Genomic DNA, 22561 nt, shown 5'->3' on the forward strand with positions numbered 1-22561 from the left:
CCCTCCAACCCCAGTTTTTGCAGCAATTCTCAGGGCAGCATTCCACATTCCAGGGTGGCTTTTAGCACCCTGGGCCAGGGAAGAAAAGAGTTGACGAGCAGTCTAGGCGGTGGGGGGGGAAGGGGAGAAGGGGGGTGCGCAGTGAGGGAGGGGGAGAGAGTACAAGAGGTCTAGGCAGGACCGGGCCAGGCTCCTACGTGCCGGCCTCTCTGTACCCAATGATACTGGAGCGGCGGCCTCGTCACGTCTCAGACACCCTCCCGGGAGCCCCCCCTCGGCCCCACGCATCCCCGCTGGGTGCCGAGCGAGAAGACCATATGGAGGGAATAATAAGACAATTAACTTTCCATTAAAGAATAATATATGTGGGTTTTTACGGAGGCAAGCGACAGCGATCCCAACCCGGCAACGTATTTCGCGCCCGAACCCCCACCCCCGCCGCCAACCCCGCTGCGCCCCACAGCCCCAGCTCGGGGCGGCCTGCCCAGGCTCCCGGATGACTGGCTGGCGGAGGCGACCAATCAGGGCCACGACTCGGCTAAGGTCATGGCAAGAGGAGAGTCGGCCCAGATACAGGTAAGGCGATAGGCCATTTCGGTGGTAGCCCGTGGGCCCCGGGGGGAGAGCCACCCTGTGTGTCCACTCTCACCCCGGTCCGGCCAGGCGGCCTTCCCTCACCACCCTCAGAAGGTCTCTTCTCTCCCAGGGTGGTCAAAAACCCATCCTGAGGTCAGCATGCCCGACGGGCCAATCAGCTATTCCTCGTGTCTGCTCCATCTTCTCACAGGAACCCCAAGACCATCCCCTTGCCCCCTGGCCGGCCCACTGGTGACCTAGGCTTCAGAGAGCAGAGGATCTACCCTCCTCCACACCCTCCCTCCGCACCCCCAGGAACCTGATGAATTATTCATCCCGATCAGCCTCATTATGCAAATCAGCTCAGAGCCCCAGCATATGCTCACCCCCAGGATGGGGACAATATGGTGCTGTTGGGGGAGGGTGGAGATAGATTCCAGAGACTTGGATGGGTCCTGAGGATCTACAGTTCTGTGACCTGTTTGGGGCAAGGGGGGGAACCAGGGATGGGGGTCGAGCCGGGGTACCTGGGAGGGCATGGCTCAGGCCATCTGGCTAATCCCAGGGTCAGACCACTGGGACGCCTCGGGAGCTCGGGTTCGATGCCGGCCCAGGAGGTCGGATGAGTCAATGAGACGGAGTCTTCACAGACGGGGCACCCTACCCTACCGAGATACGCCTCGGTTTCCAACCTGTAAATGGGCCATGGTGCGCCCCCGGCCGTGCTCCCGTGGGGTGGTGGTGAGGTCAGGAGGAGGAAAATGCCAGGGCCGGGAAAACGCTCCCAAATGCCACGATCTGCGGTTCCTGGCCTCTCGCAGCTGCCAGCCCTCAAAGCTCCAGGCTTCTTGGGGGTGGGGCAGCCGCAAAGATGAGAGGGGGCAGGGAAGGCAGTCGTGGAGGGGACTGGATGACTGGTGACCGAGTGGCAGACATCCAGGGGCAGCTCAGATCAGCTATGAGGGAAGGGCAGCCCCATGGAGGGCCAGGGCTGTCATCAGCTTGGCCAGTTCCCAATGGTGCCAGCAGCCAGTGGGGCTCTGCTCTGAGCACCCTCCTGACCTCGATGCCGACATGGGCTGGCACACAGGTCCTCTTGTAAGGGGGACACGGCGTGAGGCTCGGTTGGGTGGACGAGCCGGCCAGTGGCCAACTCCTTCTCGTTCCCACAGGATCGCCTGCTTCCTCTAGAACATTTTACCCATTCCCTGCCCTATCCCCATACCTTGGCAGGGTGCCCTGTGCCAAGAAGCAGTCCCAGAGCTGTCAGCAGGAAGAGGCTGAATAAGCAGGTGAGAAAAAAAACTAGAGCAGGACACAGCCACTGGAGAGCTGGCAGCCCGGGCAGCAGAGAAGCGGGGCCAGGTCTGCGCTGCTCCGCCCGCCTGTGGCTCTGCCAGGTTCTCCGCCACTGGGGGCCGATCCCATTCACCCTCCTGGGAGCACGGCCAGTGCCCTGGATGGTCATCAGGAGCATGGGTGCCCTCCCCGGCGCTGCCTCAAGTCAGCTATGTGATGGTCTGGTCCCGGCGGGGCGGATGAGGCGCACATGGATTAAAGGGCCTAGAACCACTCAAGTCCATCCCAAGGGAAGGAGGTGCATTCCATGAGTGGAAATGATCAATGGAAGAACTTTGGTTTCTAAGGGGGGGGGAGGGTAGGGGTAATATGTGCACCAGCCTATCCACCGCCATTCTCACCACTTCATCCTCAAAGCTGACTTCCCAGCCACGCCAGGGGCAAACGACAACCATCAGAGTCTAGGCCTCGCCCAGGGTAACAGTGCTGGCGCTTCATCTCTGGTCCTCACCCTCCCGGAAGCTCACTCATCTAGATAGAGCGAGCTGCATTGTTCTGTTCTCTTGGACAAATGCGCGGGGTCTGGGTTGCCCATGTAAATACAAACGAAAGACGTCCCGGAACTGAGAATTTAAAGTAAGGAGGATCCTATGCCCCTCCAACACATACATCCCACGTCCTAATATAAAACCTGGTAAGAGCGAAGGAAGCATGATCCGAGCAACCACCGTCCCTTCCTCCACTTGTGTGGCTATGCTTGGAGACATCCGCGGAAGAGCCCAGTGGAGGCCAGGCTCCAGGGGCTCACTCCTGTCATCCTAGCAACTCAAGAAGCTGAGATCTGAGGATCAAGGTTCAAAGCCAGCCCGGCAGGAAAGGCAGTGAGACTCTGATCTCCAATAAACCACCAGAAAACCGGAAGCGGCGCTGTGGCCCAAGTGGTAGAGCACTCGCCTTCGCTAGCCTTGAGCTGAAGAGCTAAGGGACAGCACCCAAGCCCAAAGCTCAAGTCCCATGATGAACAAAAAAAAAAAAAAAAAACTGAATCCTGTTCAGAGCGGCTTTTCATAGGGCACTTTCTCCGGAAGCCACACTGGCTGCCACATGCGGCTGAGTCATCGAGAGTTCACAGGAAGAGCGAAATGGGGGCTGTTACAATTCAAGACCAGCAACTAAGAATGAAAAGTGCAGAGACCCGGGCCGCTGTGGGGAGAACCCGGAGCAAGCCAGTGGTGGTTCGGATCTCTACACCTGGGCCCCTGCCCCACGGTGTTACTCCCTCGTCTAACCAGCCCCCTGTGCACCAGGGGTCCTACATTCATGAGTGACACCGGCGTGACCATCACCCATCTTTCCCAGTAGAAGCTGAGCGTGAAGAAAGGACTGAGGACAGCATCTAAGGTCCTCACCCTCTAAGAGCTGACCCTAGCCCTGACCCACAGAGATGACAAGAATGCACTGGGGTGTCACCAAACCCCGGGGCCTAGACTCTCCATCGGGCCCCGATTGTAACTCTCTGCTGTTTCCACGTCACCTATGGGCAGGAAATCCTCACTGATCCCCTACTCGATCCTGCCGAGGACCCCCCACCCCCCACTCCATCCCACGCACGTCCCGATGGAGAGATTCCCCTTGAGTCCCGCCTGTGCCACTCCAAGAGCTCAGGTCCCCGAGCCTCTGAATCTCCACGTTAAAGAGCGACAGCTCAGAAGCCCGTGGCCCGACAGCAACACGTTTAGCAGCCTTCTGGGGTGACGGATGGTCCGCTCTTCACATTGCTATTTGAAACATTAACATAATCTCCCACGACGAATGTGGTCGGCTGGCGCCTGATCGATCACCGCTCCCGCACCTCCATCCCTCATCCTGCTGCACTGCCAGACACGAGGGCTTTCAAGTGCCCTGAGCCCCCGCCCTAGCCCGAGGCTCATTTGGCCCTGCCAGCTATCCTGCTGGCTTGGAAGCCAGAGGACCTGGGTTTCTACACATGCCCTGGACACTGGTCCCAAGCAGGGAGCAGCCTCAAACACAGAGCCCACCCATCTGGAAAGCTGAAAGCCCCAACATTCTCCCAGCAACAACAGTCATCAGCACCATCTGGCGACCCCTATGTTACCTCAAAAGGGAAAGACCAAGGCTGGGCGCCGGTGGCTCACACCTGTCATCCTAACTACTCAGGAGGCTGAGATCTGAGGATTACGGTTCAAAGCCAGCCCGGACAGGAAAGTCCATGAGACTCTTATGCCCAATGAGCCACCAGAAAACCAGAAGTAGCACTGTGGTTCAAGTGGTAGAGTGCTTGCCTTGAGCTGAAGAACTGAGGCACAGCTCTCAGGCCCAGAGTTCAAGCCCCACGACTAACAGGAAAAAAACAAAACAAAACAGGAAAAATCAAGACCCAAGGGGTCACTGATTCAGGTTTAGGGGCACCCTATCATGTTGGGGAGATCGTAAGGATATCAAATCTCACTCCTTATTTCTGCATCCTCTCCCCATCTCCCCATCCCTACTTGGAGAAGGATGTGTAGAGGAAAGGCACGCATGCCAGGCTCACCTCACGGAGCTGCTGGACACCTCCAAAGATCCTCATCACACCGTCGATCTCTTGCTCTAAGCGCCGGGCCCAGTGCTGCATCCTGTGGGGGGAGGGGGAAGAGAGAGAGGGAGAGAGAAAGGGGCAGAGAGGGAGAGAGAGAGAGAGAGAGAGTCTGCTTAGAGTTGCCACCTCCTGGCTCCTGCCGCCCAGTGGGGAGCAGGGCAGCTGCTTGCTCAACCCAATTTTCACCAGAGGAGAGACAGAGGTAGGGAACCAGAATGTGCCTCTGAACCCCCTTTGAAGTCTCGCCCGGTAGCTCGGGCACTCCTCCCGTATGGACGGACGGCCAGGGAGAAGAGAGGAGTGTATGGTCGACGCACTGAGGGAGTCGAATAGCTCTAAGGAGCCCACGGGGAGGCTGTTCTTCACTGTAAAGAGCCAGCCCTTGATGTAGCTGCCCTGAACAAGGGAACTTCTGAATAACACGGAGGAGGGAGGTGTGAGATGGGGCCCGAGGAAGGGGAGGGAACACCGCCCTCACCATAGAATCGCCCTGTGTGCCTGGGCGCATCCCTACCTCTCAGGGCCTTATCTGAGTAGTGGTCATGGAGAGCCTCCACCTCAGAGTCCTCTGGAATATACACAGATGTTCTCTGCTGGATGTTCGGCCCAAGCCCACCCACAGGTGGGAACAACACCTCCGCTCTCTTCTGTGAGCCTAGTGGGCCCCTGAATCCACCCAAGCCTGGGTGGATCTCCTTCACGCTGATGACACCCAGACCCAACCCAGCCTCCCTACCCCATGTTCTTCCTCGGGCCTGTGGCTGGAGGGCTGGGCCCGTGTCGTCGTGTGTGCCCAGGTCGGTTGGCATGGGAACTCGGAGCGGGAGGCGGGCAGATTGCTAATTACAATTTGCCAAGCTGAATGTCAGGACTGTGATGGGGGAAAGAAATCAACATCAAAAGAAAGAGGTATTAGCTTGGGCTAGCTGCTAGCCGAGCCTCAGTCTGACTCCTGCTTTCACTCCCCACCACAGGGGAAAAATCTCACCCGGAGTCCAGGTGGAGGCCAGGCTGCAGGCCGGGATAAGAAGGGCAATTAGACTCCAGCTGCCAGCCGGGAGGGGGAGAGACACAGTAGAAAATAGGGCCTTCGCAGCCTGGCCGCTGTCCACTGGGCACCGACGCCTCGGCCCTGGCTGAGGGTGGACAGTGTGGCAGGGGCTCTCTGTGATCCTGAGATAGCAGACTGCCACATAGACCTACTGTATCCCGTCAGGCAGGTAGGTGGCAGACCAGTGGGCGGGGTCGAGGATCTGGTCTTCCAAGGCTCCGCCCTAGCCCTGACCTCAACAAATTCACTGCTCTATGGGACAAAATGCCAAGCCTTCCCAGATGACATACACAGACACCTACAAGGTACGAGTGCCAGCAGGTCACATGCGCTCTATCTCCACTCCCACCCCGATCTAGGGGTGGCTCTAACCTTTGGTTTGGCATCCTAGACCTGTCAGGCAGACCCCAGGCCCCAGTTCATGGCCTGGTGGCCTTAAGTCACTGATTCTGCTCCTAAATCAAACCCAATTACGAAGGCAGCGCATGTGTCCTAGAGTGAAAGAGGACACGATGGATAATTCATTTCATTGTCACAGAGACGGGACTCTGATGTTGTGGGTTTTAGGGTTTGGCCGGTGTCCTGGGGCTGGCTCTGAGGAGCTGACACACAGACACCAAGGAGGCCAGGAGGGAACGAGGCCTGCGGCGTTCTTTCCTGGAGGCCAGAGAAGCTGTCCACCCACCCAGCCCAGTTCAGCCCTGGCAAAGCACAGCCACGTTCACTCCACAGAATGGTATGGAGGCTCTGGAAGAATGAGGCGGGGGTGGAAGGGGGGAAGGTATCAGGATCCACGGCCCTGCTGGGACATAAGTGAGCTGACCAGATTCTGCCAGTGCTCCTGTTCACTTGGATCCCGAGTACCCAGATCTGCCCGATGCCTCCTGGCTGGACTGCGCTGAGCACAGGCCATGGGAGGTGAAGAGAGGGGCTGGGGGGGGGGGAGAGCCCATGCGTGGCTGCGGTGAGCGCAGATTAAACTGCTGCCCGTTGTTAATTTCCTAGGTGAAGTTGTCGATCGGAAGGTGATTTAATTGTATGGTATGATCCGGGCTTTTGGAATAAATTATGCAGAAAACTCATCTATAATTAAACAAATCAAAAACCCAGAGACAGGGGACACCACAGGTTCCCCCTCAGAGGGTACGGACGAGCATGGGTGGCCGGACCCCCGGGGCGGGACCGAGAGGAAGGGAGCAGACAGAGGCAGGCCTGGGGAAGGTGGCCAAGCCACAGCTTCCACCTTAAACCCCAGAGTCATGCTTGGGTAGAGCCACGGAGGCACAGAGCTCCTCTGCCAGCAACCCACAAGCAGAGAAACTGAGGCATAAGACTCGATCTATTTGCGACTCTGTCCACAGAACTACCTATCTTTCTCTGTCTTGCTGGTCCTGCTTGAACTCAGGGCCTGGGAGCTGCCCCTGAGCCTCTTTGTGCTCAAGGCTATTTCTCTACCACTTGAGCCATAGCACCGCTTCTGGTTTTCCTGAGCAGTTTACTGGAGGTCAGAAGTCGGCCCGTGTGTCACTGGGGACACTGGAGACCCCTCAGGAGCTGGCAGAGGACAGACAGTTGGCAGCAGCTCGAATCAGTCCACATCTACCCTCCCCGAGTCTACTCCTCTACATGTATCTTGGGACCCTGCCCAAATACTGCTCCGTAATGAGGTTATTAATTATGGGGCTGTTCCTTCCCTTTCTCTGCTGAGAAAGAACTTTCCCTTCTAATTGGCGCTCAGCTGGGAGGGAGCAAGCTCTCGCCTCCCCACTCAGATGAGCAGAAAACAGTCATTGGGCTTTAATTAGGGCACCGGGTCCAGCCCAATATTTACTCTTATCAATATACTGGGGGAAGGGAGGAGCGAGGGGAGGAGTAACCAGAGCCGGGAGTGACATGGATTGGATGGGGACTGGGAGAGTCCTGGCGGCTGACTAGGTCCAGAGAGGTACAGAGGATGTCCAGGATCACACAGCGATCAACCACTTAGGCTCTGGGACAAGGGCAGTGACAGTTAGGCAGGGCTGGGTGCTCAGGGAAAGGCTGAAGAAAGGCAAAAGGTGATTTTTCCCAGTAGTGGTTGAAGGATGGCGTTGAAGGTCAAACTGAGCCTGACCAGTGCTTCTGCTAGTAATGCTGTGTGAGCAAGCCCCAGGCAGAACCCCTTCCTCTAGGCCTGATCTGAGCATTTTGGGGGGGGGGAGGGAGTGCCCTTAAGTTGGTCTGGGGAAGCTGGAACAGCCCGTTGTACTGGGGAAGAGGCTGGGGCAGGAACAGGGGGAAGGTTTGGACCCCATTCTGCACCTAAGCCCAGGGCCAGAGGGGATAGCATGGATGGGGAGGCCCCCGGTGCCATCTCTCTCCCATCCCCTGCTCTGTCACCAACAGGGAGCTCGGGCAGGGCCTCTCCAGGTCTGTCTCCCACACCTAGCTCAGGGGCGTGGCCTCTCCAGGTCTGTCTCCCACATCTAGAGAGGGGGCGTGGCCTCTGCAGGTCTGTTTCCCTCCCTAACCACAGACTATTGCTGTGTTAGAGGTCTTTTTTCTTTTTTTTTGGGGGGGGGGTCCAGTTGTGGGGCCTGAACTCTGGGCCTGGGCGCTGTCCCTCATCTCTTCAGCTCAAGGCTAGCGCTCTACCACTTGAGCCACAGCGCCACTTCCGGCTTTTTTCTTTTTGCTTATGTGGTGCTGAGGAATCGAACCCAGGGCCTCGAGCATGCAAGGCAAGCGCTCTACCACTGAGCCACCTTCCCAGCCCCCTAATCAGAGCCTTTTCTTTCCTGGTGACTGCACTTCACAATTTTCATCAATCCGATAGGCTCCAATTCTCAGGGAAACTGAGGCACAGAGCAGCAGCATGAAGGACCCAGGGCTAGACAGGATGTCTCCCTTATCCCTCCACAAGATGCCAGTCTTGGATGCTCAGCTGCGTGTGTGCCGTGGCCATCTGGGTAGTCAGTGGGCCCCCGACCTCCCTCCAGGCCCACCGCCCACCATCCGTGTCCCCACGTCAGCTGAAGGCCTCTGTTATGGCCCAAAGCCTCAAGATGACCAGGACCCCACTTTTCCTCACACCCACATCCAACTTATCTGCAAGTCCTACGGCTCTATCTTGCTGGCATGCCCCCTACCTACCTACCACTTCCCCGGCCCCCCCGGCCTGAGCCCAGACAACCACCATCTCTCTCTCCTGGCCGGCCAGCTCAACCAAGGCTACCTCTGCCTCCATGTCCCAGCCCTTGGGCTCCGTTCGCTTCCACACACGGCCTGTCCCTCCCATCACTACCGCACCGCACCGTAGCTCATAGCTTTAGAGGAAAAGCTGAAGTCCGTTCACTTCCCACACCCCCAGAGACCTTTCTGATTCTGGCCCTGCGAAAGCCCACGCTTCTGCCACTGCTGTACCTCCTGTGGCTCCTCCCAGTACCCAGGAACCATCTGGCAGGTTGGGTCTGGAAGAGGGGATCCCGTCCTGCTGGGGGGGGGAGGGCACCTCACACAGGCAGAGCACGCGACTCCTCAGTGTGGCTCATACACCCCTGACCCGGCCTTTGCACACCACACCCCTCGCCTGGAACTGTCTTCTCATGGGCAATCCACAGGCCCTTCTTACCTCCTAGGGACTCTGAGCCCCACCTCACACACACACACACACACCCATCCCCATTTCCAAAGGTGCCCTTCCCCAAGGATCACTCTTTTACCTAGCGGTCCTTTCTCCTTTAGAGTCCCTTCTGCCTCGGGCTGTTTTTCCCGAGGGAGGTGGTCTGGCTTTGCAGCCAGGAGTGGCAGACTCCTCGCTGAGCAAATGCACCTCCCCAGAGCCCCAGAGCCCCGCTGACCCCCAGCTATCCCGCCACACACCCAGACGGAGTGGGCAGAGAAGCCTGCGGGAGGCTGCCAGTGTGGCTGCTGCCCCGGGGCCAGCGCAGGCGGCCTTCCCTTCCCCCTGACTCCTCTCGGATATGAATTATTTAGGCTCATTTAGGATGGGCCTGCCCAGGCCTGTGGCTTCCTTGCATAATTCATGACGCTCCCAGAAGGATCGTACACCCGCACAGCTGCTTCTTCCAGGAAGCAAAAAGAAAAGGACAGAGAAGTGGCCCAAACCTGGACTGTTTGACGCCCTGACTCTGCCATCCCGTGCCGGGTGCAAGCCACCCCCCCCATCTACACCCCCCCCTACCCCAACACCCCCCCCCCCCCCCCCCCCCGCCACACAAGCATTTTCTTTTACGCTTGCAGCCTTCATGCGGGCTCTCCAACCCGTCCTCTGTCTACGCCTCACCTTCCCACCTGTGAACTGAGGAGCTGCGGGCCACACAATCCCACAATCCTAGGTGGAGGCTCAGTTTAGTCCCCTCCGGCTCCTACTTCACTTAGAACAAGAGCCAAGAACTCATGACCGACCTCTGCCCCGCCTCTCTCCTTCTCCTTCCTCAGCCTGAACCAGGTCCCACACCTCAGGGCCTTTGCACAGACAGCTTCTTGACTTAGGACACTCTTTTCCTAGACACCCTCAGGGCCCTCACCTTCCTCTTTCCAGGCTTCCCTCTCGTTTTTTTCTTTTAAATGTCAACTCTAGAGCTGGGAAGGTGTGGTTCAGTGGTAGAGCACTTGCCTTGTATGACTGAGGCCCTGGGGTAGATTCCTTAGCACCACATAAGCAAAAAGAAAAAAAAGCTGGAAGTGGTGCTGTGGCTCTAGCCTTGAGCTGAAGAGCTAAGGGACAGCGCCCAGGCCCAGAGTTCAGGCCCCACAACCGGACCCCCACCCCAAAAAAAGTGTCAACTCTATTTGTTCAGTCCAAGTGCCACCTTTCCCTGATTTCTCCAGCCCCTTCTCCACAGCCTGGATGACTTTCCGGCGCAGCATGACCCCATCCCCCGGGCTGGTATCTACGCTCGCTGACTGAAGGATGAGCTAGAGGAAGCCTCCTTGGGACTGACCTGTGCACCCCTAGGTTCTGGCTTCCGACCCATGACGCACCCCTGTGGTTCCTCCGGCTCAATCTGTGAGAACACGCCCCGCGCTACTTCACGCCGGGCAGGCGCTCAAAAAGCACTGGCCCAATCGCCACATGGTCTGTCCTCATCACGAGACGTGGCAAACACCATCCTCTTTTGAGGGCCAAGTAACAGAGGCACGACAGGACTCGGATCCTGTAACGTAGGGCACGGAGCTCTCTCTCCAGCTCCTCTCTCTCCCCAGCCCCTCTCTCTCCCCAGCCCCTCTCCGGCCCAGGCTCTCTCAAAAGCAGTAAGCGCCCACAGCTCCAGGCCCCTCTTGATGGCTCCATGAAGTCCCTACCCTTTTCCATTTGAGAGTAATGGCCTCTTCTCTACGCCACCAGTCTGGAAATCACCTGTGAAATATATTTCCCCCAGCGCCAGTTCCAGAACCGTGTAAATCATACCACTTAATGGCCTCTGGGATCGTTGCCCACCGCCCCCTCCCCGGCTGCTGTGCTGGGAGACCCGGGGCTGCGGGGGGCCCCGGACGGGCGGGGGTCCCAGTCACCAGCTCCAGGCACCTGGGGTGTGTCGGGGGGAAACACAGCAGCCTTGGGGAGCAGGTGGGGAGGAGAGAAGGCCAGGCCCACAGAGGGCTTCGGGACCCAGAAGATGGGCCCAAGTGTAAGGCACACCTCCTCGTGTGTGCCTTACACTCAGGCCAGGCTTCACGAGCTCAGAGAAAACGAGAAGCCCTGTGACAATCCTGCTGCGGCTTCCCCAGAGAGGCGGCCTTTTGTTTGGTGCTGTTTTAGCGGGTCCTGGGGCTGGGGCCCCGGGGCCGGCACTGTCCCAGGGCTGTTCTTGCTCCAGGCTGGTGCTCCACCGCTTGAGACACAGCACCACTTCCGGCTTTTCCCATTCATACGACACTGAGGAACTGAACCTGGGGCTTTAGGCGTGCTAGGCAAGCCCTCTAGCACCGAGCCAGCCTCTGCCGAGTGGCAGAGGTGACAAAGCGGAGTGGGAGCATGGGGGCGCGCGAGGGTTGGGCGTTGCAGGTGACACTCTAGCATCGCTCGGCCGGGCCCAGCCTCCCTTGCCCTCATCTGTGACACTAGGGTTTGAATGCACCAGGCCTGTCACTTAGCTAGCGCACGTGAAATACCACTCCTGGGGGGGGCCTGGCTCCCCTAGACTGACGTCGTGCACTAAACAACTCCTTGTTTCCTTGAACAAGGCCTGCTCTCCTCTCCTCTCCCCTCCTCCCTTCAGGCTGCCTGTGTGACCCCCAAAGCAGCCAGTGGCCTCCCCGTCCTCCAGTCCTCCATCTCTCCAAGCCTGCAGAATGCCCGCCTACCAGCCCCAAGGTGACCCCACGCCTGGCTCAAGGGTGACTCCCGATTAGCCTCCGCCAATCAAAATGTGCCTTCTCTATTGCCATGATTGGTGTGGAGTAGGCACCTGACCCTCCGCTGGCCAACCAGGTGTGAGAGGAAGCAGGCTGGGGAGAGAAGGCTTCTGGGTAAATTTTCCTCCCCTCCTAAGAAAAATGCAAGGGAAACATGTCCTCTTTCACACCTGAACAGAGCCCAGGAGAGGACCTGGCCCTGACGGCCCACATTTATCCCCCTCTGCTTCCAGGTCCGGGATGAAGGGCCTCGGGTAAACCTCACCCTGGGGTCGCTGACGCACGCACGCACTCACGCACAGAAGCATCTTCCCTCCTCCCTGGGAGCGGGCCGACCCATCTGCACCCACCCTGCCATCCTTTCTGGGGAGACGCAGAAAGCTGAGGTGGCCCAGACCGAGTGCTGGGACAGACACGGGCATCGAGGGCTGGACCGGAGAAACTCCTGGAATCGGGATGTCCCCCTGGAGGCACCCCGCTCTGCAATTTTCCCTGAGGAAACCTCAGATCGCTCCCTCGCCCCGGGTCATGGAAGCCGTCATTTAAGAGAAATACTTGCAGGTCATAGCGTGGGTTGGGCCACACGGGGAAATCACCCTTCAAGAGGTGTCTACCAAGTTCTAGGGCTAGGAACCGTACCCCGTCTACATCACAGACCACCAGTACAAGTGGGAAGTCCCTACCCAACCACACACGTGCGCACACACATCTTGAGCCTCAGTTTCCCTATTGATGGGAGGGAGGATCATCTGGAGCTGTGATACGTGCTTCCTCAGTCAGGGAAGCACAGAGGCTCACAGAGCCCAAAGGAGATGGTTCCACCCAGGCCCTCTGCCCCGTAGGTAGCCCACCTGACTGTGTGGGCAAATTCCCGCGCCCCTCGCAGCCACTTCTGCCTCCTCCCCTTCTACAGAAACCCTTTCCTAAAACACTCAGGACCTTAGATCGTGCCAGACCTGGCAACATGCTGACACCAAGAATGCCGGGAAAGCAAAACTCACGGTTCCCTCAGACATCAGAACCCACCAGATCAGGGCCTACGCAGCCCTCCCCTCTCCCCTCCCCTACCCCCGCCACCTCATGCCGGGACCAGCGCCCAGCACAGGGCAGCTAGACAGCCGGGCTCACAGAGTCTTGATGGAGGACACATGCTGTCTAGGGGAAGCCCCTTCACTGGACACGCTCCAAATGGAGGACCTGTCTGCAGGGTGCAGGACTGAATTTGGAGCCTGGAAGTCATCTACGGGGGTATCTTGTGGGAGGAAAGCGCTCCAGACCCACAGCAGGGGGCTTCCATCTCCCATCCTTGGGTGTGGGAGGGGGGAAAATCACCTGCTTCTATGGGAAAAAACCTACCAGCCCAAGATCACACAGACTGCGTCTCCCACTGTGCCCGAGTCCTGACCTTTTCACTCCGGAAGGGCTGCTTCCGGAGGTAAAAGATGCTTCCCTTCTCAAAGGGCTCATGGAGCTCTTCTTGGTCCCAAGACCCCCCAGGGAATCTAAAACGTCATTGCATTTGCAAGAAATTGAATCGCAAGGACACATCTCTGGTGTGTTTCCTTCTTGGACTATCAGCCCTCGGGTTGGGAGAGGATCCAACTTTCCAGCTCCACATTCACTCCGGCTGTGCCTGACATAAAAGTGTGTTAGAACACAGGTCCTGATGAACAGGGAGACTTTCTTTCTCCCCGCCAGCGTTCGCCCAGCAAGCTCTGGCATGTGTATCAAAGGCAGGGGCAGAAGGTGGGCACTGAAAGCTCATTCTGGCTGCAGAGAGATAAACTGTCACGTGCCTACACTACACACACACTCACTCTGGCTCACAAGCGTATGCCCACACTAAATAGGCACCTGTATGCACACACCTGCACCTGCGTATACGAGATCACACAAGCCTGTACGTTCTTACACCCATTCGTACATACAAGAACACGTGCGCATACACCCTCCCTCTCCCTCTCTCTCTCACACACACACACACACACACAGTATATGTGCAAAACCACACCGGTTTAGACACTTCCATACACAAGCACCCATGTACACACAGGACAAGGTAAGGGCCAAACTTAGAAGAAAGACAACCGTGGAATGAAAACCTCAAATCTGGGTGCCTATAGGGCCTGACTGGGTTTGGGGTCCTATCTTCAGAGGGGCTGGTGTTGCCTGGCGCTCGGAGCAGGCATCGCTGGCCTGAGAACCTTCCTAGATCCAGTCAGGACCCACACACTCTCATCCCATACTTGGTGTTAGTTAGCATCAACCCTCACGACCTGTCACGTCCCAAGCCTAACAGGGGGCCCACTAACGAGAATGATGCACAGTAGACAGGCCCCTAGACTCAGAGTCTGAGCAAGTGTCGCAGGCCGTGCAGCAGGTGGAGGTACTGCGTGCAGCCTCCCACGTGTCAAGAAAGGTGGAAGCAAGAGGGACTGGAAACAGACAGACAGAGAGGTGACACTTCTCGTCCTCCCTCTTCTATCCCCACACTTGCATGTGTGCATGCACGCCGGTCCGAAAACTGATCTCAGGATCTGAGTGCTATCCCTGAGCTTCTTGTTTTTTGGAGATCCTGGGGCTTGAACTCTTGAGCTTGGCCCTGTTCCTGAGCTTCTTTTGCCCAAGGCAAGTGCTCTACCACTTGAGCCACAGTGCTGCTTCCGGCTTTCTTGAGTAGTTTACTGGTGATGAATCAGGTCGACCTCAAACCACAATCCTCAGGCATGAGCCACACACTTCTGCTTTCTTTACTGACCATCCTTTCCCCAGGTGGGAAGAGATGGCTAAGGACTGGCAGGAAAGATTCCCTGCGCCCCTCCCTCACCACTAAACCATCAGGCTGAGCAGACCTTGAAGTGGGTCCGTCTGAAAAGCTTCCGTGCACCCAAGGTGTGAGGTCCTCCGACCCTCATACAGAGAGAAAATGCCAGCCGTGCTTTGGGTCAGAACTCACCTCCTGTTACTCCAGACCTGCTTTCTGAGGGCACTAAGCCGAAAGGACCCTAGGAGAGAGGAAACAAAGGCCGAGGGGAGAAAGGCGGGTGGAATACCGCGAAGGCCACCGAGCAAGCAATCCAGATGACGAGAACAGGCATGGCTTGCCTTTGATGGAGATTCCCCCCCCCCCAAAAGCTCAGAATAACAGGGCTCCCAGACAGTGAGGCCCCAGGACCAGATGAAGAAGGCATGGCACAGTCAGATGGCAGGACTGCAAGTGTGGTCTGAAGCATGACCTCCACCACACAGTGGCAGGACAGCACCAGTCTTTTTTGGTCAGTTGTGGGACTTGAACTCAGGGCCTGGGTGCTGTCCCTGAGCTCTATTTGCTCACGGCTTGTGCTCTAACACTTGCAGTCACAGTTCCTCTTCTTGTTTTCTGGCGGTTAACTGGAGTTAAGAAACTCAAGGATGCAGGGCGCCGGTGGCTCACACCTGTCATCCTAGCTACTCAGGAGGCTGAGATCTGAGGATCTGAGGATCTCAGTGCAAAACCAGCCCAGGCTGGAAACTCCATGAGCCTCTTATCTCCAATAAACCACTAGAAAACCAGAAGTGGCACTGTGGCTTAAGTGGCAGAGTGCTCACCTTGAGTTGAAAAGCATAGGGACAGCGCCCAGGCCCAGAGTTCAAGCCCCACAACCGACAAAAAAAAAAGTCTCAAGGACTTTCCTGCCTGGGCTGGTAGTTGAACCTCAAACCCTCAGATCTCAGCCTCCCCAGCAGCTAGGGTTACAGGCATGAGCCACCATGGGCCAGTGACACTGCACTTCTTTAGGGAGTCCCAAAAGACCTCGGCAGTGACCCCACAAGCCTTTAGGGGCATCTCAGTCCCTGTGGTCAACCTGCACAGAACCCCACTTCCACCCCAGTCCTTGGCCTCATCAGCACAGGAGATTCTTCAGGTTACATAGGACCAAGAGAGAAAGGCAAGGGGACAGACACACACACACACACACACACACACACACACACACACACTCATACCACAAACACGTTTCCCTCCGGGAATACGAATATTGATTCTGTAGCCTCTTGTTTAGACAGTAGACACCAGGAAAAAATAAACCTGACATGCAGAGAACTTCCCCCAGCAGGCTGGATAGCTGAAGTCAGCAGAGGGAAAGCCCCTACTCCCCCATCTCTGCCTCAGGCTCCAGCGCCCCTCCTCGTGTCTGGGATCCCCCGATCACTGTCAGACACAGGTTGTGGGTTCCCAGGCTCATCGGGAAATCTGCAGGGTGGGGCTGGAGCTGGGGCTGGGGGAGGAAGGGGAAGAGGGAAGAGGCAACTCTATTCTGACAGACAAGAGACTAGGCCTACCTATGTATTTCCAGGCCCCCCCCTCCGAAGAATAAGCTCTTGAGAACCCCGGTCCCCTGGTCCGCCTGCCCCACCCATCTTGTCCACACAGCGGGAACCGATCTGGCACCTAGAAGGTCTGACTCCTCTAAAGGCCCTAGGCCTGGCAAAAAAAAAAAAAAAAAAAAAAAGGAGCTGAGAAGATCCAGCTTCTGGGTTCCAATAATAAAACCCCCCTAGCTCTCCTCCTCGTCACCTTTCTTTCTAGCATCAGAGCAGAATCCAGAGAACTTAAGTCCCTCCACCAGCACCCCACATCCTGCCGACGGCCCTGGCATCAGTATGGGGATCCTCCTCTGAGACCCAAGGAGGAAAGCTTACAGCCTGGGGGCCTTCACCCACCTCCCACATATCCAGCCTCTTCTTCTTCCCAAAGACTCGGATTTCTAGCCTCTCCCGTCCCCTTCTTCCTGGGCCCCCTTGGCCCCTGGCAGGGCCGCTCCACATCTTAACAGACAGAGCCTTCCTCCAGTAGCGATGGGCTTTTGGCACTTTCCATTTTCCCGAGTTGCAGTCTCCCTGCCTGTTAGAGGCCTGGGCACAGCCAGGGCTTCTGAGGTAGCGCAGGTGAGTGCCTGGTCTGGGCTTAGAAATGGAAGACAAGTCAGGCCCCAGCAGCTCAGATCTGCCATCCTGGCGTTCAGGAGACTGGGATCTGAGGTTCTCATACAGTCCCAAGTCAGCCCTGGGGGGAAAGTCCACGAGACTCATCTCCCACAAACCCACCCAAAGCCAGACATGGAGCTGTGGCTCATGTGGTAGGTCACTAGCCTTGACTACAAAAGCTCAAGGACAGTGTCCATGCCCTAAGTTCAAGCCCCAGGACAAGAAAGAGCGGGGGGGGGGGCAGGAGGGAAGCCATTGTTAGCCCTGCACCTTCCTCCACCTTGCAGCTGGGCTGCGGGAGGGTGGGAGCCGGTCCTCCCAGGGCTGGCCTCCTCCAGGGTAGATGAGAATAGGCTGAGCGGGTGGCGGGCCCACAGCTGGGGTGGAGAGGCCTTGGTTAGAGGAGAAAAGCACGCTGCGGTAACAGAACAGAAGGAGCAAAGAACAGCCCCGCGGGGGCGGGGGAGGGGCTTGGGGAGACTGGCAGTGAGGGGCCGAGGCTGTGGCATCTGGGCTTGTGGATGCTCACGTGCCCTCCCTTGCCACCCCTGCCTCCCAGAGGCCGCCCTCCCCCAGTGATTCTCTCCTCTCTGTCTGTTGGGGAAACTGAGGCAAAGCTGTCCCAATGGAGAGGGTCACTCTGGATATAACCGTGCAGGACTCACACCTAACACCCAAGACGTCTCTAAAGCTCCTCCTCCCAGGAGGGACAGCGTCTACCGTACACACCAGCGCCACCCCGCATGCATGCATGCAAGCGGAGGGAAGAAGGGAAGGGGGGAGGGGGGCTTCACTCTGGGACCAGTCTCTCCTTGGGGATCTCATCTACAACCAGAAGATCTGGAGGGAGACTTGCTCTCCAAGTCTTAAAATGAGCCCCTCCCCACTCCCTTTCCAGGGCTTGACATAGCCAGCCACGATAAGGTGTCCAGTGAAGGCAAAGTCCAAAGCGGGGACAATCAGCCAAAGGGCCTTTCCTCCCATTCCCACCACTGGAGGCTTGTGAGTACCCAGTAGTGCTGTTCTCCCCCGACATACACACCCAGCTAAAGCTGCAGATTGTGGGAAAGATGGGGGGACCCACATGTACAAGGTTGCCTCCCTGCGACGGGGGAGACGGAGGATGCAGAAAGAGCTCAGTGTCCTGTCATTCACCATTCACCACAGCCTGATTGACAGGTGCCCCGCAATGGGCCTGTGCCAGGGGTGGCCATTCAGGAGCAAGACACACGCATACGCTGCTCCCTTCTCCATACCTGACCGGGGGGGGGGGGAGTGAGGGGCCCCTTGTGGTACAAAACTGGCCTAAGAGGGTAGGTGGCCAGGTAGGCAGCTCCGCCCAGTGCTCAGCCAGTGCTCACAGGACAGAGCTCAGAGACCCAATGCAGAGAACAAAAGAGACAGGAGGGCCAGGCTGGGCACAGATCGATGTGGGGGTAAAAGATGTGGCCACACACCTACATATATACACATATACACACATGTACACAAATAAAGACATACAGATGTCTCTACGTGCACATAAATACACAAGTACATATGTGTGTACGAAGATGAAGAGACCCACAGAAGGGGAGACAGGAAAAAAGGAGGAAAAGACTCAGGTGGAAAGCCAGGGGGGCCATCTCCGCCCGCAGCACGGACCCAATCGCTAAGGTGGGCATCACTGAAACGTGAGAGCCAGTCTGTTCTGAGCCTACCCCCAGACACATGAGTGTGCGTGCACACATGCGTGCAAGAGACACACGTATGGCCTCCCCCTTGTCTGAAACCCTGCCCCGAGTCCAGAAAGGAAAAGGGAGTCTTCCCTCCCCACCCCCACCCCCCCCACCCCCGTCCCCATCCCAGCCCCTGGCCTTAAAACTGAAGCACGAGTCCTCTGTCCTTCAGAATCTGAGGGGAGCCTGGGTCTCTGGGAGCCAGCCCCATTGCCACAGGGATTTCAGAAATCACAGCTGCCCAAGCCTGCACTTGCTTAAAACCCAGCCGCTTGAGGAGCCAGGAGCCCTCCCCACTGGCTGACGGTCATGAGGCCATGACTCGATCCTCAAAGGGGTCTTGTCCTCCTCTTTCCCCTTGGGGACTGCCTGCCACCCCGATGCCTCGAGATGTACAGTTGCACTGTCTACCTTAGAAAACCACCTGCACTGGTGGGACCAGGGCAGCTGAAGGGGGCTGGCTGTCACAGTGAACCATCTGCCATGTCACCCCATTCGCCACCCCCCCCAGACCCTCATAGCTTCACAGCCCCTGCCCTACTCCCCCCCCATCTCGTTCCCTAATCATGGTTTGGCAGACACGTTCCCAACCCTTGAATTAGCTCCAACTCCGTTACAGATGAGGGCAGAGCGTCTGGCTGGAAGTGTGCGGCTGTGGTCACACCCGCCTCACCAGCCTTCTGGCTGGAGACAGAAGGACAGGTGTCCACTCTGGCCTGGGGTTCACACAGACCTCCTAAGGGAGACCCACACAGGCCCAGCAGCTACTGTGGGCTACAGGAAAGGGGGAGGAAAGAGTAGGAAAGAGGTGGAAAGGAATGACTACTGAAACCTTCCCCAAAGGAGCCATGAAACGGTGAAGGAGAAAAAAAAAATTGTGGCTAGGCTCGTACTTAGCTTTAAGGAAAAAAAGAACAATACATACACACATTATATACACACACACACACACAAATGCTTTCATTCTTTTTAGACACGGTGACTTAAATACATATTCGTCGTAGCAAATGAAGGACAATAAGACACTAGCCCCGAACTCCATACAGTTCTCTTCTAGCTGCTCCCCCCCTTTCCCCCCAAAAAATCCAGACAGTTGACAGAGGACACGTCTGTGCAGCACCTGCAATTTGCCAAGTGATCACTCGCCTGAGCACTGTCAGGCTGTACAAGGAGAAAGATGATCACACTCACACACACACACACACATATAAGACTCAGAGCAGTGCCTCTCCTGAGTTTGTTCCTCATCTGGGAGAATCTATAACCAGGAGCCGGCAGGTTCCCATTTCCAGTTCCCTTGGCAGATCCAGGGGCTCCCACCCAAGGGGAGCACCGCTCTAATGACGCAGAACCCCATCTCTCCCCTTCTCCAAGGCCAGAGCCTTCCCCTTGGCAACAACCAGCCTTGACTCCCCATTCACCAAAACCCTAGGCCAGGCTGGGTGAAGGAGTCCCGAGACTCCTCAGAGCCAGGGATAGAAAACAAGCAAGGCCGTCAACGTTCCCCCAGAGGGGTGTCTGAGCATCGACATGCGTGCGATGGGGGGAACGGATGAAGTCCTAAAGGCGACATGGACTGAGTCCCCACTTCCAGCCTAGATGCATCTGGGCGACTTTGCGGGCTCTTGGGGAGGACGAGGAGACCGGATGGACCGGGAGCACCAGCAGAAGCTGGCACAGCTGGCCAATGTGATCACCCTGTGAGAACTGTTGACAGCTGGGGGGGGACAGGCCGGGTGTGGGGGGGGAATCATTCCTCCCAGATATTCACCTTCTGCTCTGACCCCCCCCCCCCAGCGGCCTCACCTCCTTCCTGGGCTCTTCTGGGACCCTCCTCAGGTGAGAGGGTGACCGAGCACAGAGGACAAGGGCTCACGCAGCAGGGGGGGGGGGGCCCTATCTTTTGCATCCAACACCGCCCCCCATGAAAAAAAAGGAAAAGACCCGAGAGGGCAGGTGTGCCACCTCTGACTAAAGCCACCAGGTTCCCAACCGGGGAGAGGAAGGGGGTGCGGATGCCCGGCTGTGTGGCTCCATCACTCCAGGCCAGGGGCTCTGCGATGCCCCCCGCTTCCTCACCCAACCCTGCATCTCCCCCTTTCCCCCCCCACACCCGGGGACATGGGCCGCTATAGGGCTGGGGGTGCGGGATCAGCCCGCAGACTCGGCGCCCCATCCCATCCAGGCCCGGGGGGGGGAGGCTCTGACCCAAGGGGTGGGCCCGGCGGGGAAGTTTCTCCACGCAGCCGAAAGCGGCGGGACCCTCCCCCGTCGGCCTCCCCCCTCCCCTCCCCTCGGGTCGCCATCCTCCCCCCCCACCCTCCCTCCCCGGGGCCGGCCCGCGGGGGGATGCGCAGGTCGGGATCGCGGGGTGCGGGGTCGCGGGGTGCGGGGGGGGGGGCGGCTACTCACGTGTGCTGCTGGGGGAAGCTGTAGGCTGCGGCTCCCGGCGCGGCGAGCAGCGGCAGCGGCAGCAGCAGCAGCAGCAGCGGCCGAGGCCGCCAGGGCGGACGCGCGGGCCCGCAGTCCGGGCCGGCCGGCCGGGGCCGCGCCATCTCCGCCGGGCGACTCCGACAGGAGCCGCGGGTCCGAGCCGGCAGCGCCATGTTGGCAGCGCGGCGGGGCGGGCGGGCGAGCGCGGCTGAGCGCGGCCTCGGCTGCTCCTCCGTCAAAGCCTCCGCGCTCCCCCGCACCCGGGCCTGCCTGCCTGCGAGTCCGGGCCGCCCCGGCCGCCGCGCCTCCGCGGGGCTGCGCCAGGCCACGTGCCCGCCGCGCCGGCTCCGCGCGCTCTGCGCTCCCGGCCGCCCGACACACGCGCGTCTGTGGCGGCGGCGGCGGCGGCGGCGGCGGCGGCCGCCAGACGCCCGGCGCCGCCTCCCCTCGCCCGCGCGCTCGCGCCTTCGCGCTGCTCCCTCGCGCCCGCCCCTGGGCCCGGGCCGCCCCCGCCGCGCGCGCACGACGCGCCCCGCCCCCGCCGCGCGCACGCGCGCACGCCCCCGCGCGCACGCCGCCGCCGCCGCGCGCCCCTCGGCCCCGCCCCCCGTCGGCCCCGCCCCCCCGCCCCGCGCGCGCGCACGCGCGGGCCCCCACTCTGCCCTACCACGTCCTGGGGGGCAATGGTGGGAGAGGCCTCCTCGCTGCAGCTCAGCGCTTCCCCCCCCCCCCAGGGATCGCATCTCCCCTCCATCCACCTCCACCCCACACACCAAGCAGGTGCACCCTGTGTGTTTGTGCACACGCATGTGTGTGTGTGTATGAGAGGGAGAGCTCGACCTTCAGCTGCTGGCAGGCCGGAGTCACAGGTTTCAAGGGAGAGTGACGGATTCCAAGCAGACTTGGAAGGCAGCAGTGTTCACACACACAGACTTCTGCCAGCAGTGGGGATGTGTGCGTGCTGGGGAGGTGGTGGGGGGGATACCCAGGCCCTGGGAGAAAGAAAGGACCAGGGCCCAGGCTGGGAAGGTGGATCAGTGGTAGAGCGCTTGCCTCACATGCATGAGGCCCTGGGTTCAATCCCTCAGCACCACAGGAGAAAAAGCCGAAAGTGGCGCTGTGGCTCAAGTGGTAGAGCGCTCGCCTTGAGCTGAAGAGCTGAGGGACAGCGCCCAGGCCCAGAGTTCAAACCCCAAGACTGACCAAAAACAAAAAAGGAAAGAAAAGAATGCTGTTTCCAGCCAGGCACCCATGGTTCAAGCCTATTCAGGAGGCTGAGAGCTGAGGATCACAGTTCAAAAGCCAGCCTGAGCCAGAAGTGGAGCTGTGGCTCCAAAGGGTGGCGTGCTAGCCTTGAGCAAAAGAGTTAAAGAAAGAAAGGACCAGGGCCTTTCCTCTGTTTCTCTAGGCGGGAGCCTGGGTCTGTCCTTATAGGCACACCACTTTTTAAGGGGTCTGAGGATGGCAGGAAGTCACTTCTCAAGGTGGGCTGTGAAGTTCAGGGGAGCACTGGAGGCTCTGCCAACCCAGGGTTTGCAGAGCCTCTAGTGGAGACTC

The 22561-nt window shown here is 58.6% G+C and overlaps 1 protein-coding gene across 1 annotated transcript in view; it reads right to left on the reverse strand.

The window, feature by feature from the left end:
• The window catches only part of Cacna2d2 (calcium voltage-gated channel auxiliary subunit alpha2delta 2), an 89036-nt gene extending 67984 nt beyond the window's left edge, over positions 1-21052 (reverse strand). Inside the window, exons 1-2 of the mRNA XM_042665849.1 lie at positions 20984-21052; positions 4430-4511 (exon numbers count right to left, since the gene is read on the reverse strand). Coding sequence (XP_042521783.1) covers positions 4430-4510 — 81 coding nt within the window. The 5' untranslated portion in view covers position 4511; positions 20984-21052. The remainder of the gene's footprint in view (positions 1-4429; positions 4512-20983) is intronic.
• Between the last annotated feature and the right edge of the window lie 1509 nt (positions 21053-22561).

The sequence above is a fragment of the Dipodomys spectabilis genome, unplaced genomic scaffold (genome assembly GCF_019054845.1).
Source record: "Dipodomys spectabilis isolate Male_0828 unplaced genomic scaffold, ASM1905484v1 ptg000360l, whole genome shotgun sequence".
Lineage (NCBI taxonomy): Eukaryota > Metazoa > Chordata > Mammalia > Rodentia > Heteromyidae > Dipodomys > Dipodomys spectabilis.